Here is a 14451-nt window from a genome sequence, read left to right as displayed (position 1 = left end):
CATGGTTAAATAAGAAAAACGTTTTACATTAGATTAAATGTATTTTAAATGTATTTTCTTATTTAACCAGGACCCAGCCCTAACCCCAAGCTCAACCACATTGTTTTACTCGCCTAACCATAACCGTAATAACAACCATCCTTGGGGATGTAATTCAACGTTTTCACATTCACCGATGGATGGTCTTCATCGGACCGCAATTAATTCTGGGGAGGTAGGCCCATGAAGGACATTTAGTCTGTCCCGGAGAAGAAGGCCAAATCAGACACCAGGCCGGATGAAGGGAGGCGATTGCAACTCCAGGAATAACTTACGAAGGCTGTGGAGAGAGTTCCTGAAAGCCTCTGAAGAGAAACTACACTGAGCAAGTTCTGTGACAACTTAAGACTTGCATTGAGATGAACAAACGGCTGATGGAGAGACCCAGATCAAACCACCTGGGGGACAGAAGATCAGGGGAGCTGGGGGCAACCAAGGAAAGCAGGAGACTACCTGGCAAGACGTGAGGAACCTTTTGAAAAGGCTCTGTTGAAAGTGGCATGAAAGAAAAGCACCTCGCAGAAAGCTGCCCGCTTGCTCAGAGGTTGCATCATCTCCCCAAGAGGAGAAGCGCAGTGATATTGAACGCGTGTCACCTCTGCCCTAAATGTGGGATGTAAAATATTCTTGGGAAATCTAGGCAAGAAGAATGACATGGTTGTTGCTGGATAATGGTCGATACCAAGAAATACACAAACAGCAACCTGGTGACATCAGCAGAGAATGTCAGCAATGCCGGCAATTACAAAGAGCGATCACGATGATCACAGCAAGGTCGCTCTCCAAAGGCTGATGATTCTTGGAAGATCTTGTAATCATCAACTGGAATTAGTAGCATCATCAGAGTCCACCACAATAGAGGAAGCCAAGGAAGTGCTGGAGGATTTGGGGACATGGTGCAGAGCAGACGTTGTTGACTGTGTGAAGGAGATGTTCAGGCCCACAGTCGGATCACATCTGTGCAGAGAAGTGGCCCAGCTGGCTGGTTGAAGGCCCCGTTCCGCTGGTGTGTTTTTTTTTTTATTGTTTTGCCTGAGGGTGATTTTCCAAAGGCAGTTCATGGTTCATAACTGTTCATAACATGTTCATAACTGTTCATAACATGTTCATAACTGTTCATAACATGTTCATAACATGGTTCATAACATGTTCCTAACATGTTCATAACATGGTTCATAACTGTTTGCAAGACATCAGAGACGTTAGCAGCCTGGGAGGATCTTAGTGCTGCTTTTAGGAAGAGGAGCATGAACTGAGAGAGTGTGTGTTTAATGGTGAAAATACACTTGGGTGTAAACAAGCGCACGTGCACACACACGCACGCACGCACACACACACACACACACACACACACACACACACACACACACACCTCTGTGTGAAGCTTGGAGGATGGAAAGCTTCCAAGGTGCCTAAAAGCATAAACTGTGATAAACACACACAAACACACACACAGTTCATATGTGTAAAGTGTCTACTTCTCTTATTGGGGTTGGACTGTACCAAGGGCCTCAGGAGGGCAGCGGGGGGGTATATTTTCACATCAACAACAGACAATCCACTAGCAATGGTTCATTCCAGCAAAGGAAACTTGATCCTACCATTTGAAATCAGGGTGCATCCATTTTGCGTCCCTATCACTGTATCAAAACCAACTATTCCTAATAGTCTGGACACAAAGTAACACCACACAAGAGTTGCAGTAGGTTGATTTAACCTTGATTTAATAATAGGATGCATTCATTTTGCATCGCTAATTGAAATAAAGACAACACTTGCTAGCAAGCAGATAAAACGGTCACAAATCACACAGGGATGTGATGATAGGTTGCTTTCGTTTTGAGTCACCCTCTGGGATGTTTATATATTATTGTGGTAAAAAAAAAAAAAAAAAAAAAGGAAAAGCTAATATTAATCTTTTCTATCTTTCATCTACAACTTTTCTCATGTTTTGGAAAGCCTGTTAGAACCAACCCGTTCTCTCTCCAACCCGTCAAACACTGACGCCTTGCCGCCACTTGATGAGGAAGGTAACATATCAACAGTGTGGGGAGGCGACGGCTAGTCACGAGTCACGTGACCCCTAGTCACATGACCCCTAGTCACATGACCCCAACAAAGTTGCTTTCCCCCCCTAAACCCAACCAAGTTTTTTTTTTGCTTCTCTCGCTATCGCCCCCCAGCCCGAGTTGGTAACCAAGAACTAGTCCTGACCAAACGTCAGTTTTTGACCGGTTGGTTGTGAGAATGTCGAATGTGTTGGTTAAAAATATGAGGAAATTGTAGGTGAAAAGAAATGACTACATAGCACAAGGTAAGCTGTGTCTCAAGTCAACCACAGCTGACACATAATGAAGGAATGTATGTGGTAGGCATTGAGCCTTATACATGACACTCTACATACTGTACAACAGCAAGATATCAAACATGATTGAATACAAGCAATATAATATTAAACATTATGGTACACCAGCACTTTGAAATATTAGCTTTTCTTTTGTTACCACAATAATAGTCAACTCTGTCTAGTTGTGGCATGCGGGTGAAAATAGCAAATAAATAGGAATGACAAGAAGGTGTAAACAAAACTGAATCAACACAACAACAATACACCAAACAGTAAATAATGTAAACAAGCCGTCTATTATGGCCAATTAATATCCTAGTTACAGAGTGAAGTTCTAACAACAACAATCAGTGTGGAAGCAAAATAAAAACTAAAACATTTTCTGGCCAAGCTGCAATTCATAACTTCAGATTTTTAACCTGAAATGATTCTCAGTCTGACCTTTAGCTCAGTGGTTCTCAATGTGGGGACTGGGGAACCACCAGGGGTCCCTCAGGGGTTTCCAGCGGGTCCCCAGATCTTAAATCTTAAATTTCATCATATTTAATTTACAAGAAATTAACACAATTAGAGAATGTAGAAGAATGACTGTTGATGGTAGTTTCACTGTTATGGCTCTACTTTCAATACACATGGTCATGGTACCCGGGTCAAAAGCATATCTGACAATGAACATATTCTCAGATTTGGGTCCAAGAGAGACAATCTCATCAAATGGGGTCTGTGACTCTAATGTGTGAGAACCACGGCTTTAGTTCATCATGGCCATTATAATCCCACCCTTCACTTTCAAAATCACAAACCTTTTCACTTGGTGACTTTGTGTTTTGGACTACAGTAGAATGCACACATATTGTGACTGCCAACTTCTGGAAGTAAATCCATTATTTTTCCACTTTGCAGCTTGGCCATGGGGCAAAACCCTAAATTGGGAGCGGGATTGGTCTGGGAGCGGATCCGGAGCTGGTTAGACCCAGAGCCATAGATATGAGAGTTGCGTCATCTCCATTTTTTTTTGACCTCGCAATAGTTCCCGGAAGTAAGGTTCTGGATTAACTCATTGAGTGCCAAGGACGGACATGTTCGTCATTTCAAATAGTAACGTAGAGTGCCAAGGACGGACATGTTCGTCAATTGCGTTTTTTGACGGGGGGGTGTCGATCTAAGCCTCTTACATCGCCTCTTACAATATGAGAGCTATTGGATGTGTCTAACCTATTTTACAGAACCCTTAGGTGGCGACAGTGCTCTCCACATAACAGAAAGGCAAGGAAAAAACAAAGAAGAAGTCGTTATGGAAACGGAAATCGCATCGCATCCGTATGCATCGATATGCTGAAGCACGTTACTGCACGTTACGCAGAGCAGCACGCAACACCCAGACAGACCCAGGCAGCAGGACAGGATTGACAAACGCAAGCCAGAATATCCGATGCCCACCAGCAGCAAGCTTCAGAGTCAGTGATGTGCTTGAAATGTTGAATTTCACAAAAGGCCAATTATCTCAGCTTCTAGAAAAAAATTGGTTTTTGGATGAATCAAGCTATTTTCTCCGGCTCATAACTAAAGAACGGAAAATGGGATCAATAAACTTTTTTTTGCAGATGATAGAATAGAGTCTCATCGTTCTTTGTGCGTGTTCAGTGTTTACATAGTAATATCACACAATATTCTGTGGGCCTCGAGAAATCACTGAAAACGCTCTGAAACTCTGGCACTGGGAGCGTCCGTTCTCCAAAAGTGGCTGGCATTCAATGAGTTAAGCAGCAGAATGGACCGTTTGTGGTGTAGTTTGAAGGGGTAAGACATTTAAAGAATCAAATTCTATATTATCAGCATTATTTTATGCATTCAAACGACCCACCACGTACTTCTTGGAACTATTCTTGCATCACGTGACGATCAAGCATTTTTGGACTTCCCTTAGCGCCACTCTCTGTTCAGTGGCTCTGGTCTCACCATGGAGCAGATGGGCAGCTGGGGTCAGACCATGAAGCGGTGCTCCTTGCCATCGTGGGCCATCAGGATGAGGTTGCGGTTGGAGGTCCAGATGATGCGGGCCAGCCTCAGGTGGTTCTGGGAGCCCGGGGAGGCGGGCTGCACCGGGGGGACCTGGTAGGTCTTCATACAGCGCAGCTGAGGGGCCGAGTTCAACATGCCGATACTGCCCAGGAGACTGGTGTTCATCTGAGGAGGGGGAGAAGATTGGTGGTGGAGGTGAATCCATGCATGGCAATGTTTTGCATGGCAACAGTGTCTCCATACTGTAACGTCTTCCTCTCCACTCTCCAGTAGGGCTGGGTATTGGCAAGGACCTCACGATACGATACGTATCACGATACATTGGGATACATTACATATTGCGATATATTGCAATTCTCTACATAATTTACTGAAAATTAAATTCACTGTGTGTACCACCCAGGCAGTGTAATAATATATACATCACTTTATATTGATAACTTAGTGGACAGCTCGGTTGGAGGCGGATGAGACACGCTTTGGCCCCGCCCATCTCGGGCACGGTGCGACATGGGTTGGCACATACAAATGTACTGGAAAGTGATATCAACGCGCTGTGGCATGGCTTAATGCGGCCAAAGGTGCCATGGAAAAGGCCTACGAGAGAGAGAGAGAGAGAGAGAGAGGGTGTGTATGTGTGTGTGTATATAGAGTAGAAACTCTATCAGTTCCTGAGCAGACAGCCCCGCCCCTCCCCTTCCTGGCTGGAGACAGTCACCCCCCCCCCCCCCCCACCACCACACACACACACACACACACACCCCGACACAGCGTCTGCCAGCTCATTACCACAGCAGTCGTCCGGCCGGCGCGCTAGCCGCGGTTTATACTTACAGTAATGCCATTAGTGTGTGTGTGTGTGTGTGCGCGCACGCGTGCATGTGTGTGTGTGTGTGTGTGTGTGTCCGCAGACAGTCGTGTCAGAGGTCGTAAAGACCTTTCATTCAAAATAACAGTTCTGGGAAGAAGTCAAGGAGTGAGTGAGTGAGTGAGTGTGTGTGTGTGTGTGTGTGTGTGTGTGTGTGTGTGTGCGCGTGCATGCTCGCTTGTGTTTATTACGCTTTGCCTTATAACGGAGAAAAATGAATGAACAGATTAATTTGTTTGCCACTATTGATGGTGGCATTGCTCTCATTATCCTCTCTCTCTCTCATCGTCATTTTCATTTGTTTTTTTATAACGTCATCGGACCATATTTCAATTAAAAACGTAGTCTCCTCTTCCCATGTGTCACCGCGGCTAATTTTTACTTTTTCCTCTGACAAGTACCGCAGGCCAACCCAGAAGTCATGCACTTCCTGGTTCCTGGAAGTCAATGGGATTTTTGTATGGGGATTTTGGTTAGATGGCCACTTTTATGATTTGCGCTTTCTGAAAATCGTAAAGTCATAAAGGTGGTCCTCATTTGCGAAGATGATGAACACAAAGATCTCAGTTTCATAAACTTTTATAAACCACAGACCTTATTTCAGGCATCTAACCAAAATCCACATACTAAAATCCCATTGATTTGCCGACAAGGGAACCCGGAACATCTGGGTCTCAGGCAGGTCTTAGGATTCGTTCCTGCGGTACTCTAGAGCCAGAATTCCTCTACTTGGTCCAAAAGTCCGAACCATCCAAAGAATGTGAACTGCAAATGAACCAAACCAGGGTCCAGTTTGATCCGGAGGGTGGGCTGTTTGGTCCGGGGGGGGGGGTTCACACCCGTCATTTTGGATCTGAGCAAACTGAAAAATGTGAAAGTCCGGACCAAACGAGGTAGGTGTGAAAGGACCCTAAAGCCCCCTTCACAGTGTGCGATTTTGGGCTGTCTCAGACGAAAGATGACCAACGTGAAAGAAGCGTGGAGATATCTTTGGTTCGTGGCTACAACAAAAATGCTCGTCTTGCGTCGTGCAGTGAGAGAGGTTCAAAGACGGCCGTTGTCACAGTCTGTGAGCACAGATAGCCTAGGACCAATTCTGACAGTGTCAGAAATTCAGGCTGACAGCTACGACGACATCTGATAACAACCAATAGAAATGCAGCATGATCATAGTATAGAATCTATAGATGGTAAATGCTAGTAGAGGCTAATAAATAGTTGAAGTTACCTCAAGCGCTTTCACAAAAAAAAAATCCATACACATAAATGCCACTATTGCAGGGCTCCATTGTTGTTGAGCTGTATTGTATCCACCTTATTTTTGAATGCCCCGCTGTCAAATGATTTAGAAAGTGACTGATTGTTGCAGCTGGTTACTTGTTGGCAGAGGGTCCGCGTCGCTCATATTCAGCGCATTTCCTCATCAAACTCGACGCTGGAAAAAAAAGTTGCTTGTCACAAAGAAATAACACTTGTTTGACGACTTATTTGTGACAGCTGCTGTTGGTAGGGACCGCAACTCGGGTGTATCAGTTTTCCACTAGCGGGTTCTAAAGTCTATTTCTTGTGTTTTTTCAATTTTCACAGTAGTACACCATAGCGTATTTGAACTATCCATTCCATCTAAAATGACGATGTTTTGGGGTCATTAAATAATGTTAATCTTGTTCAATAAAACTCGAGTTGTTTTACTGCTGGAAACGAGCTGAAGGAGCTGAACAAAGGGCTCAGTCTTATATTTGCATACAGAGTTTCGATTGGCTATTCGGCTTTTGTTTACATTCCTGACACAACGTGGAGGACGCGCAGAATTCACAAGGAACGCCAGCTGTAACCTTAGTGTTTCCCGTGAGATGATCTTGTTGGATTAAGTAAGATTCTTTCAACTTTATCTGCGAGTGCGGTCCGCAACTTCATCTGACAACATCGCGCAGAACACAGACAACATTATGGGAGTTACTGACGCCTGCAGCAGTGCAGTGAAGCACCTTCTGGCTTTTCCTCCTTTGGTTTGGTGGTGAGTTTGGTGAGTATTTAATCATGAGCCCTAACATTACGTTTTGTTTCTGTTTTAGGACTGTGCAAGCATCTAGTTATGGATAGATGTGTGTTTTAGCCATAGATTGTATAATATAAATGTTTTAGCATGTTTTGACGTGTGCAGTAGTCGAAGAGTAACAAAGAATATTGAAGGAAAGAAGCGACTGTTTGAAAAAACAACAACTACCGACCTCTGTATTTACTGCTAGCATACCCCCATCACAACCATCTCTTGTTGAGAACAAAAGAAAACGTTAGCGTGCTAGCGAGGCCTGCTAGCCACGGTGTGTGTATGTGTGTGTGTTTGTGTGTTTGTCGTATCTGCTGGTTGCTACTTAACTAGCTTGAGCTGAACCACAGTCTGAAACCAATGTCTTTCTGTTTTTTATTTTTGTTCAGCAGCTTCTGAACTCCCTTATCAAATCCTTATTCATATTATATCCTATTATTATTATTATTATTATTATTATTATTATTATTATTATTATTATTATTATTATTATTATTATTATTTATTATATGAATGAATGAATGAATGAAACCTTTATTGCCCCTCAGGGAATTTGCTCTGCACAAGGAGCCCAAAAAGAACATAATAGGCACACAAGTAATAATAATTACAATAATCCAGATGAGAAGTGATAAAAGCATGGATACCTCAAAATTAGACCACGCCTACCCCATTTGTTAAGATTTTTGCTTTGCGTTTTATTACAGAAAGTGTATGAAACCCATGACCAAAACAGTCCTACATTCTATCATTGTCTTACTTGTGGACTGTCTCCCAGTGTGTCAGTGGAGTGACAGTGATCAGCTGGAGTGGATGGGGAGTGGTTAATGTAAAAATGAGCAGCTATTGTTCACTCCCCCATTACCTGGCTGCCTCAGGTGTGAAAAACTTCTCCAACTTTGAGGGCCGATTTCTCAGCTTGTTGCTTTTCAGAGTGTGAACATTCAAATAAGCATATCTCCTTCTTTTTTCAGATGACAATGTGTGACACATCATTTGAAAGCTTACAGTCTGCCATTTCAGAATCTGTAAAAAACTAAAAAATGACCTTGGCCTACTTGTGGGTCAAAACGCCAGCAGCACTCACATTTGAGGGAAGGTAATAATGTTATCTATCACATCCGCTAAGCTGTTGCTCTTTGAACAACTCTGGATATTTATCGGTAAAAAGCTGGACGTGATAAGCTCCCTTCGCCTGCAGCTTTGAAACATTGTTTACAGACGGGCCGTTAGAAATAAATAATAATAATACAATCCTAACCTGTATGCGGGTTAAGACTTTTAAGGCTTTAAAATTAAATTACGGTAGTCAAAAAAAAATCAGACTCGTTAATAGGGCTGAAACGAATGATTATTTTAATTGTCGATTCTTTTTCTTCAGAAAATTGTGAAAAATGTCGATCAGTTTCCCAAAGCCCAAGATGACGTCCTCAAATGTCTTGCTTTGTCCACAACGCAAAGATATTCAGTTTACTGTCATAGAGGAGTAAAAAAGAAAAGAGAGAATATTCGCATAATTCACAGAAGCTGAGACGACGCAAAAATCTTGCCTAGGGCACCAACTTGGTCAGGCACGCCGCTGTATGTCTGACTGTGTGTGTGTGTGTGTGTGTGTGTGTGTTGTATGTCTGACTGTGTGTGTGTGTGTGTGTGTGTGTGTGTGTGTGTGTATGTATGTCTGTGTGTGTGTGTGTGTGTGTGTGTGTGTATCTGTGTGTGTGTACTAGTTACCTGCCAAAAGGAGATGTGGCTGTCGGCGTTGGAGTATGTTGCTAGGTAACGGCCGTCAGGGGCGAACGACACCGCTGTGATTGGACCCTTATGCCCGTGGATGTTCTAGAGAGAGAGAGAGAGAGAGAGAGAGAGAGAGACAGAGAGAGAGAGAGAGAGAGAGAGAGAGAGAGAGAGAGAGAGAGAGAGCACAACATGAAACCAAATGGACAGAAGAAGGGAACATCGTGTTTATTTTTTTATTTTATTTTATTAGTTTGTCAGGGACAATGCACAACAACATTATAACACACACACACACACACACACACACACACACACACACACACACACACACACACACACACACACACACACACACACACAACGAGGAAGGAACGGTCTGTTCCTCAATTAGACACACACTTTCTTTTTTGTCTCAAACACCTGTTCTCCTTCACAGACAGCATAGACTAGGGCTGGGCGATAGAGACAAAACATGTATCGATATGAAACAGTTCATATCGGTGGATATCGATCATTACTGATCATTTTTAATTACCTATTTTCTTGATAAAGACCAGGTGTTTAGAACGTTCTGGTCAAGGTGCTCAAGAGGATGACAGTGCTACTCTGTTCCACTGTGCAGAGCAACTCGCCCCCCCCATTCACCAGACTATTCAACTCCATGCTACACCACTGTACTGTTCCAGACTGTGCCAAGGTTTCTATCTATCATCCCAGTACCCAAATCCAATCAAATCACCTGCCTCAACGACTACCGCCCCATCACACTCATCACCCTCTCCCTCCTGAAACAACTCACCTCCCCCCTGCTGGACACTCATCAATTTGCATACCGCCCCAACAGATCAGTTGAAGATGCTGTCAACCTGGCCCTGCACAGTTCACTACAACACCTGGACTCACCTGGAACACCTACATCCGCACCCTTTTCATAGATTTCAGTTCCGCTTTCAACACCATAGACCCGGTCAAACTTTTCCAAAAGATGACACACATGAACATTCCCCTCTCCCTCTGCTATCTGATCAGAAGCTTTCTGTGGCGGAGGCGTCAGAGGGTCAGGATAGGCAGCCTCCTGTCCTGCCCTCTGACCCTCAGTACTGGTGCCCCCCAGGGCTGCGTCTTCTCCCCCAGGCTCTTCTCCATCTACACCAGTGGTTCCCAACCTTTTCCAACTCAGGGCCCACTTTTATGTCTCAAAAATGTTCGCGGCCCACCTCCGACCCCATAAATACAAAGGCCATATAATGCGTTCTCAGAGCACTTTTTTATTGAAAATTGAACATAAAGGACTGAACTGAATACAGGAGAAACATGTTGGAAGCTCCACAGTCACTAACACAGCACCTGTAACATGTTGCAACACCTTCAGTATTACAGTTTTCAAGGAGCTGTCCACACACACACACACACACATATACACACACACACACACACACACACACACACACACACACACACACACACACACACACACACACACACACCCAATCATTCAAGGAGCTGTCCATCAGCACCACACAGATGTCAGAAATGACAAGCAAGGGGCTGTCTGTAACAGGCTAATTAACAAATGATTAATAAATAACGGTATCCTTCAACAATGGAAAAATGCATTCTCATAACAATTTGACATCCAATATCAGATCCAAACAAAATCCAAATATCAGAAGAAAGCCCATTAAATCGATAGGGTTACAAATAAACACAAACCCAATATAAAGATGATGTAAAGATGAAACTTCAATTCAAGCAAAAGCAATAACATCAAAGAAACAAAAATCATACTTTTTCAAGTATGATTTTTCAAAATCTTTAACAATTTTTTTTTTTTTTTTCCGATTTTTTTTTTCTTCAAAAATCATACTTTTTTGGAAATGATTTGGCGGCCCACTTGCAATACCTTCGCGGCCCACCAGGGGGCCGCGGCCCACAGGTTGGGAATCACTGATCTACACCAACCTCCTTACATCCCACCGCAGCTCAGTTTCATTTTTCAAATATGCCGACGACACCACCATAACCGGACTCATCACCAACAATAACGAAGATCACTACCGTAATCAAGTGGCCCAAGCGGTCACTTGGTGCCAGGACAATAACCTACATCTCAACTCTTCCAAAACCAAAGAAATCATCACAGACTTCAGACCGAACCCACCCCCCAAGACACCCCTCTATATCTCCGGACAAGCCATAACCACCACAGACACATACAAATTCCTGGGCACCCACATCAGCAACACACTCAAATGGGACAATAACACCGGTCACATAATCAAAAAAGCCAATCAAAGACTATTTCACCTCCGGCAGCTCAAAAAATTCAAAGTAAAATGCAATCTGCTCCTCCAGTTCTATACAGCCATCCTTGAAAGCATCCTCACCTCATCCATAACCATCTGGTACGGCAATCTGGACAGTCACTCACGCAACAAACTCCAACTAATAAAAAAAGCTTCAAAAATCATAGGTACACCACTTCCATCACTAGACACTCGCTACCATAAACGGACAATCACAAGAGCACAAAAAATAGTTTCTGACCCATCTCACCCAGCCAATCACCTGTTCCAACTGTTGCCCTCTGGACGGCGCTACAGATCCATTTCCACCTTAAACAACCCAATTCAAAAACAGTTTTTTCCCCACTGCCATCAGGTTTCTGAACTCCACTCACCTCTGAAACCTCACTGCATACCTCTCCAGCAATGTATATGTTGAATGTTCTGTATTTATGTTGCCATATGTCTGTCTATGTACTGTAATGTCTCATGCTGACACAATATTCATGTGCTATAACAATTGCTGTACCGAAAGCAAATTCTGCCGACTTTGTTGTGCAGTCCTTAATAAATGAATCTGAGGCACGGTGGTGCAGTGATAAAGCTGTCGCCTCGTCCCGGGAAGGCCGCGGTTCAAATCCCGCCTGGGCAGTGAGCACTGACCTGATAGATGCAAGTGACCTCACTGGGATGTCATCATCCCCGGCACATGGCCAAGCAGATGGTGATGTCATCATGCGCCGATGATGTCAGAGATGACATCATCAATGATATCAGATCTCCTCTGCACCCCACATGCAGGGGCGAGCGCCAGCTAGCAACAATGATCAACCTATACAGTAGTCTGACTGGGTTGAAGCAGCATGGTGGACTTAGCTCTCTCATTGGTGTCGACCATTTCAGTCGGTGCCGGATGGAAATCCCATTCCGCTCCCTGCAAGCTCTGCAATTGGCTCCGACTAGACTGTCCTCTAGAGAGAGAGTGGCGTCAGCGGAGGACCAAAATGCGTGACTCATTAGCCAATGAACAGCCAGCAAGGGGTCTCGTGCTACTTTTGAATGCTAAAATAAAGCTAATAATGTACAATTTGATTAAAAAAATAATAATAACAACTTTCGAAGTACAACGCAAACTGTCCATTTTGCTGCAACTCGACAGTGCTGCTTAATCCAGGACCTTACTTCCTGGAACTCTTGAGTTTCCATTCACTCATTGGACTGAATGGAGATGTCGCGACTCTTCTATACATGCACGGCTCTGGCTCTGACCCGCTCCGACCATATTTGGATTTCTTTTCCACGTCCCCCATGTGGAACCTGTATGCCTCTGCTGCTGTACGTGTGGAATCTGCCGAGCTCAAATGTCTACGCCGCTGCCTTTGAAACAATAACAACAGCAGCGCTAGTCGCTAGCTCGTTGCTACACGCTGAAAACGATTGATGTGGATTATGCAATGAAGCAGCCTGCATGGTACAGTACGTTCGGTGGATGGCTGTAAAGAGCCTTTTGCCCTCTAGTCCACAATAGAAAGCGTCCTCAGCCAGACTCTCCCAGCCCCTTTGCTGGGAGAGTCTGGCAAGCTAAAATACCTATACTTCCTACAGATCTTCTCATCACCACGAGAAAAAAGGTTGACTTTAACCATTTTATTTATGAAGGCACACAGGTAATAATTGTAATGTTAACACAATTAAAAACACAAATTGAGTGTAGCAGCTGTGTAATAAATATGTTCGGGTGGGAACTTTAGGATTTGTTTGATTGAATGTTTGAGTGTCACTTATCAAGTGACATATCGATATACATCAAACTATTTTCTTATTGTATTGATGAAGTGTCTATCGCCGAGATATTGTTTTATTGCCAAGCCCTACCGTACACACACACACACACACACACACACACACACACACACACACACACACACACACACACACACACACACACATCTCTCTAGTGCAGGATTGTCCCTGACAGTGTGTGTGGTTTTGGAGGAGATAATTCCATAAGATATGTGTGTGTGTGTGTGTGTGTGTGTGTGTGTGTGTGTATGTGGGGGGTGGAGGGGGCTTCTGGCCGACAGATGCTTCCATTGGCTCTCAGAGCTCAGGGGACAGAATAAAGCGCCGTGCTGCGTGCGTAACGCAATAAAGCGTCCCACCAGATGCAGGGCGTGTAACGCAATAACCCCTCCCCCCCGCGCGCCTCAGCCCGCGATTGAGATTACAGAGTCCCACCTCCAGATGAGATTAAGACGCGTGGCCTCGGGGCTGGAGCTGCCTTAAAGAAGACAAAACATAACGCAATGAAATGAAAACCTCATCTCTCCTCCTGTGGGCTGAACCCTGTTTGGTGACAGCAGTGTTGCCGAGGTAACAGCCAAATTATTTTGCTTTCTTTCCTCTCCTGCTCTTTCTGCCATCACCCTCATCCCTTGCTCAACCCTTTAGGGATGCAACTAACGCTTATTTTAATTGTCGATTATTTTCTCAATTAGTTGTTTGGTCGATAAAATGTCAGAAAATGTGGATCAGTGTTTCCCAAAGCTCAAGATGACGTGCTCAAATGTCTTGTTTTGTCCACAACCCAAAGGTATATGGTCATATGGCCATATGGTTTCCGCAAAACGGAAAAAACGGACGGAATCATGGAATTTGGTAATAAAAATGGAATCAACTGCAAAACATGGAATATTACAGAATTTTCCGAAATTCGGATGAAATTGATCAAAGTAGTCATAATTATCAAAATCAAAATGGACCTAATTATTGTAGTAACCTAAATGATTTCATAATTGTAAAATAGGACTAGAGAAATTACGCTTTCGATTGGGGTGGTGGTCTTGCGTGGGAGCCTTACGTCACCTCAAAAGTTGTTTTTTTCACTTCTGTCTGAGCGAGTTAAGTCATCATAAAAAATATATAATAAAAATATCGATCCTAACCCTTAAAAAAAATTAAATGGAACAAACAGAATGTGAAAGAAAATAAACTGGAATAAAAAAAAATATATATATATATATATATATACGACCGCACCGCGGATATATGCTTCCGCCAACAAGTGAGCAGTCGCCATCCATGTCTGTCCAGACTTTGATGT

The 14451-nt window shown here is 43.7% G+C and overlaps 1 protein-coding gene across 1 annotated transcript in view; it reads right to left on the bottom strand.

Annotated features, from left to right (window-relative positions):
- Positions 1 to 1750: 1750 nt before the first annotated feature.
- Positions 1751 to 14451, bottom strand: part of wdr7 (WD repeat domain 7) — a 366561-nt gene continuing 353860 nt past the window's right edge. Inside the window, exons 29-30 of the mRNA XM_083642120.1 lie at positions 9058 to 9162; positions 1751 to 4573 (exon numbers count right to left, since the gene is read on the bottom strand). Of these exons, the coding sequence (XP_083498246.1) occupies positions 4370 to 4573; positions 9058 to 9162 (309 nt within the window). The 3' untranslated portion in view covers positions 1751 to 4369. The remainder of the gene's footprint in view (positions 4574 to 9057; positions 9163 to 14451) is intronic.

Source organism: Poromitra crassiceps (genome assembly GCF_964638095.1).
Source record: "Poromitra crassiceps genome assembly, chromosome: 8".
NCBI classification, from domain to species: Eukaryota; Metazoa; Chordata; class Actinopteri; order Beryciformes; family Melamphaidae; genus Poromitra; species Poromitra crassiceps.
This window is presented reverse-complemented; position numbering and strand designations above follow the sequence as displayed.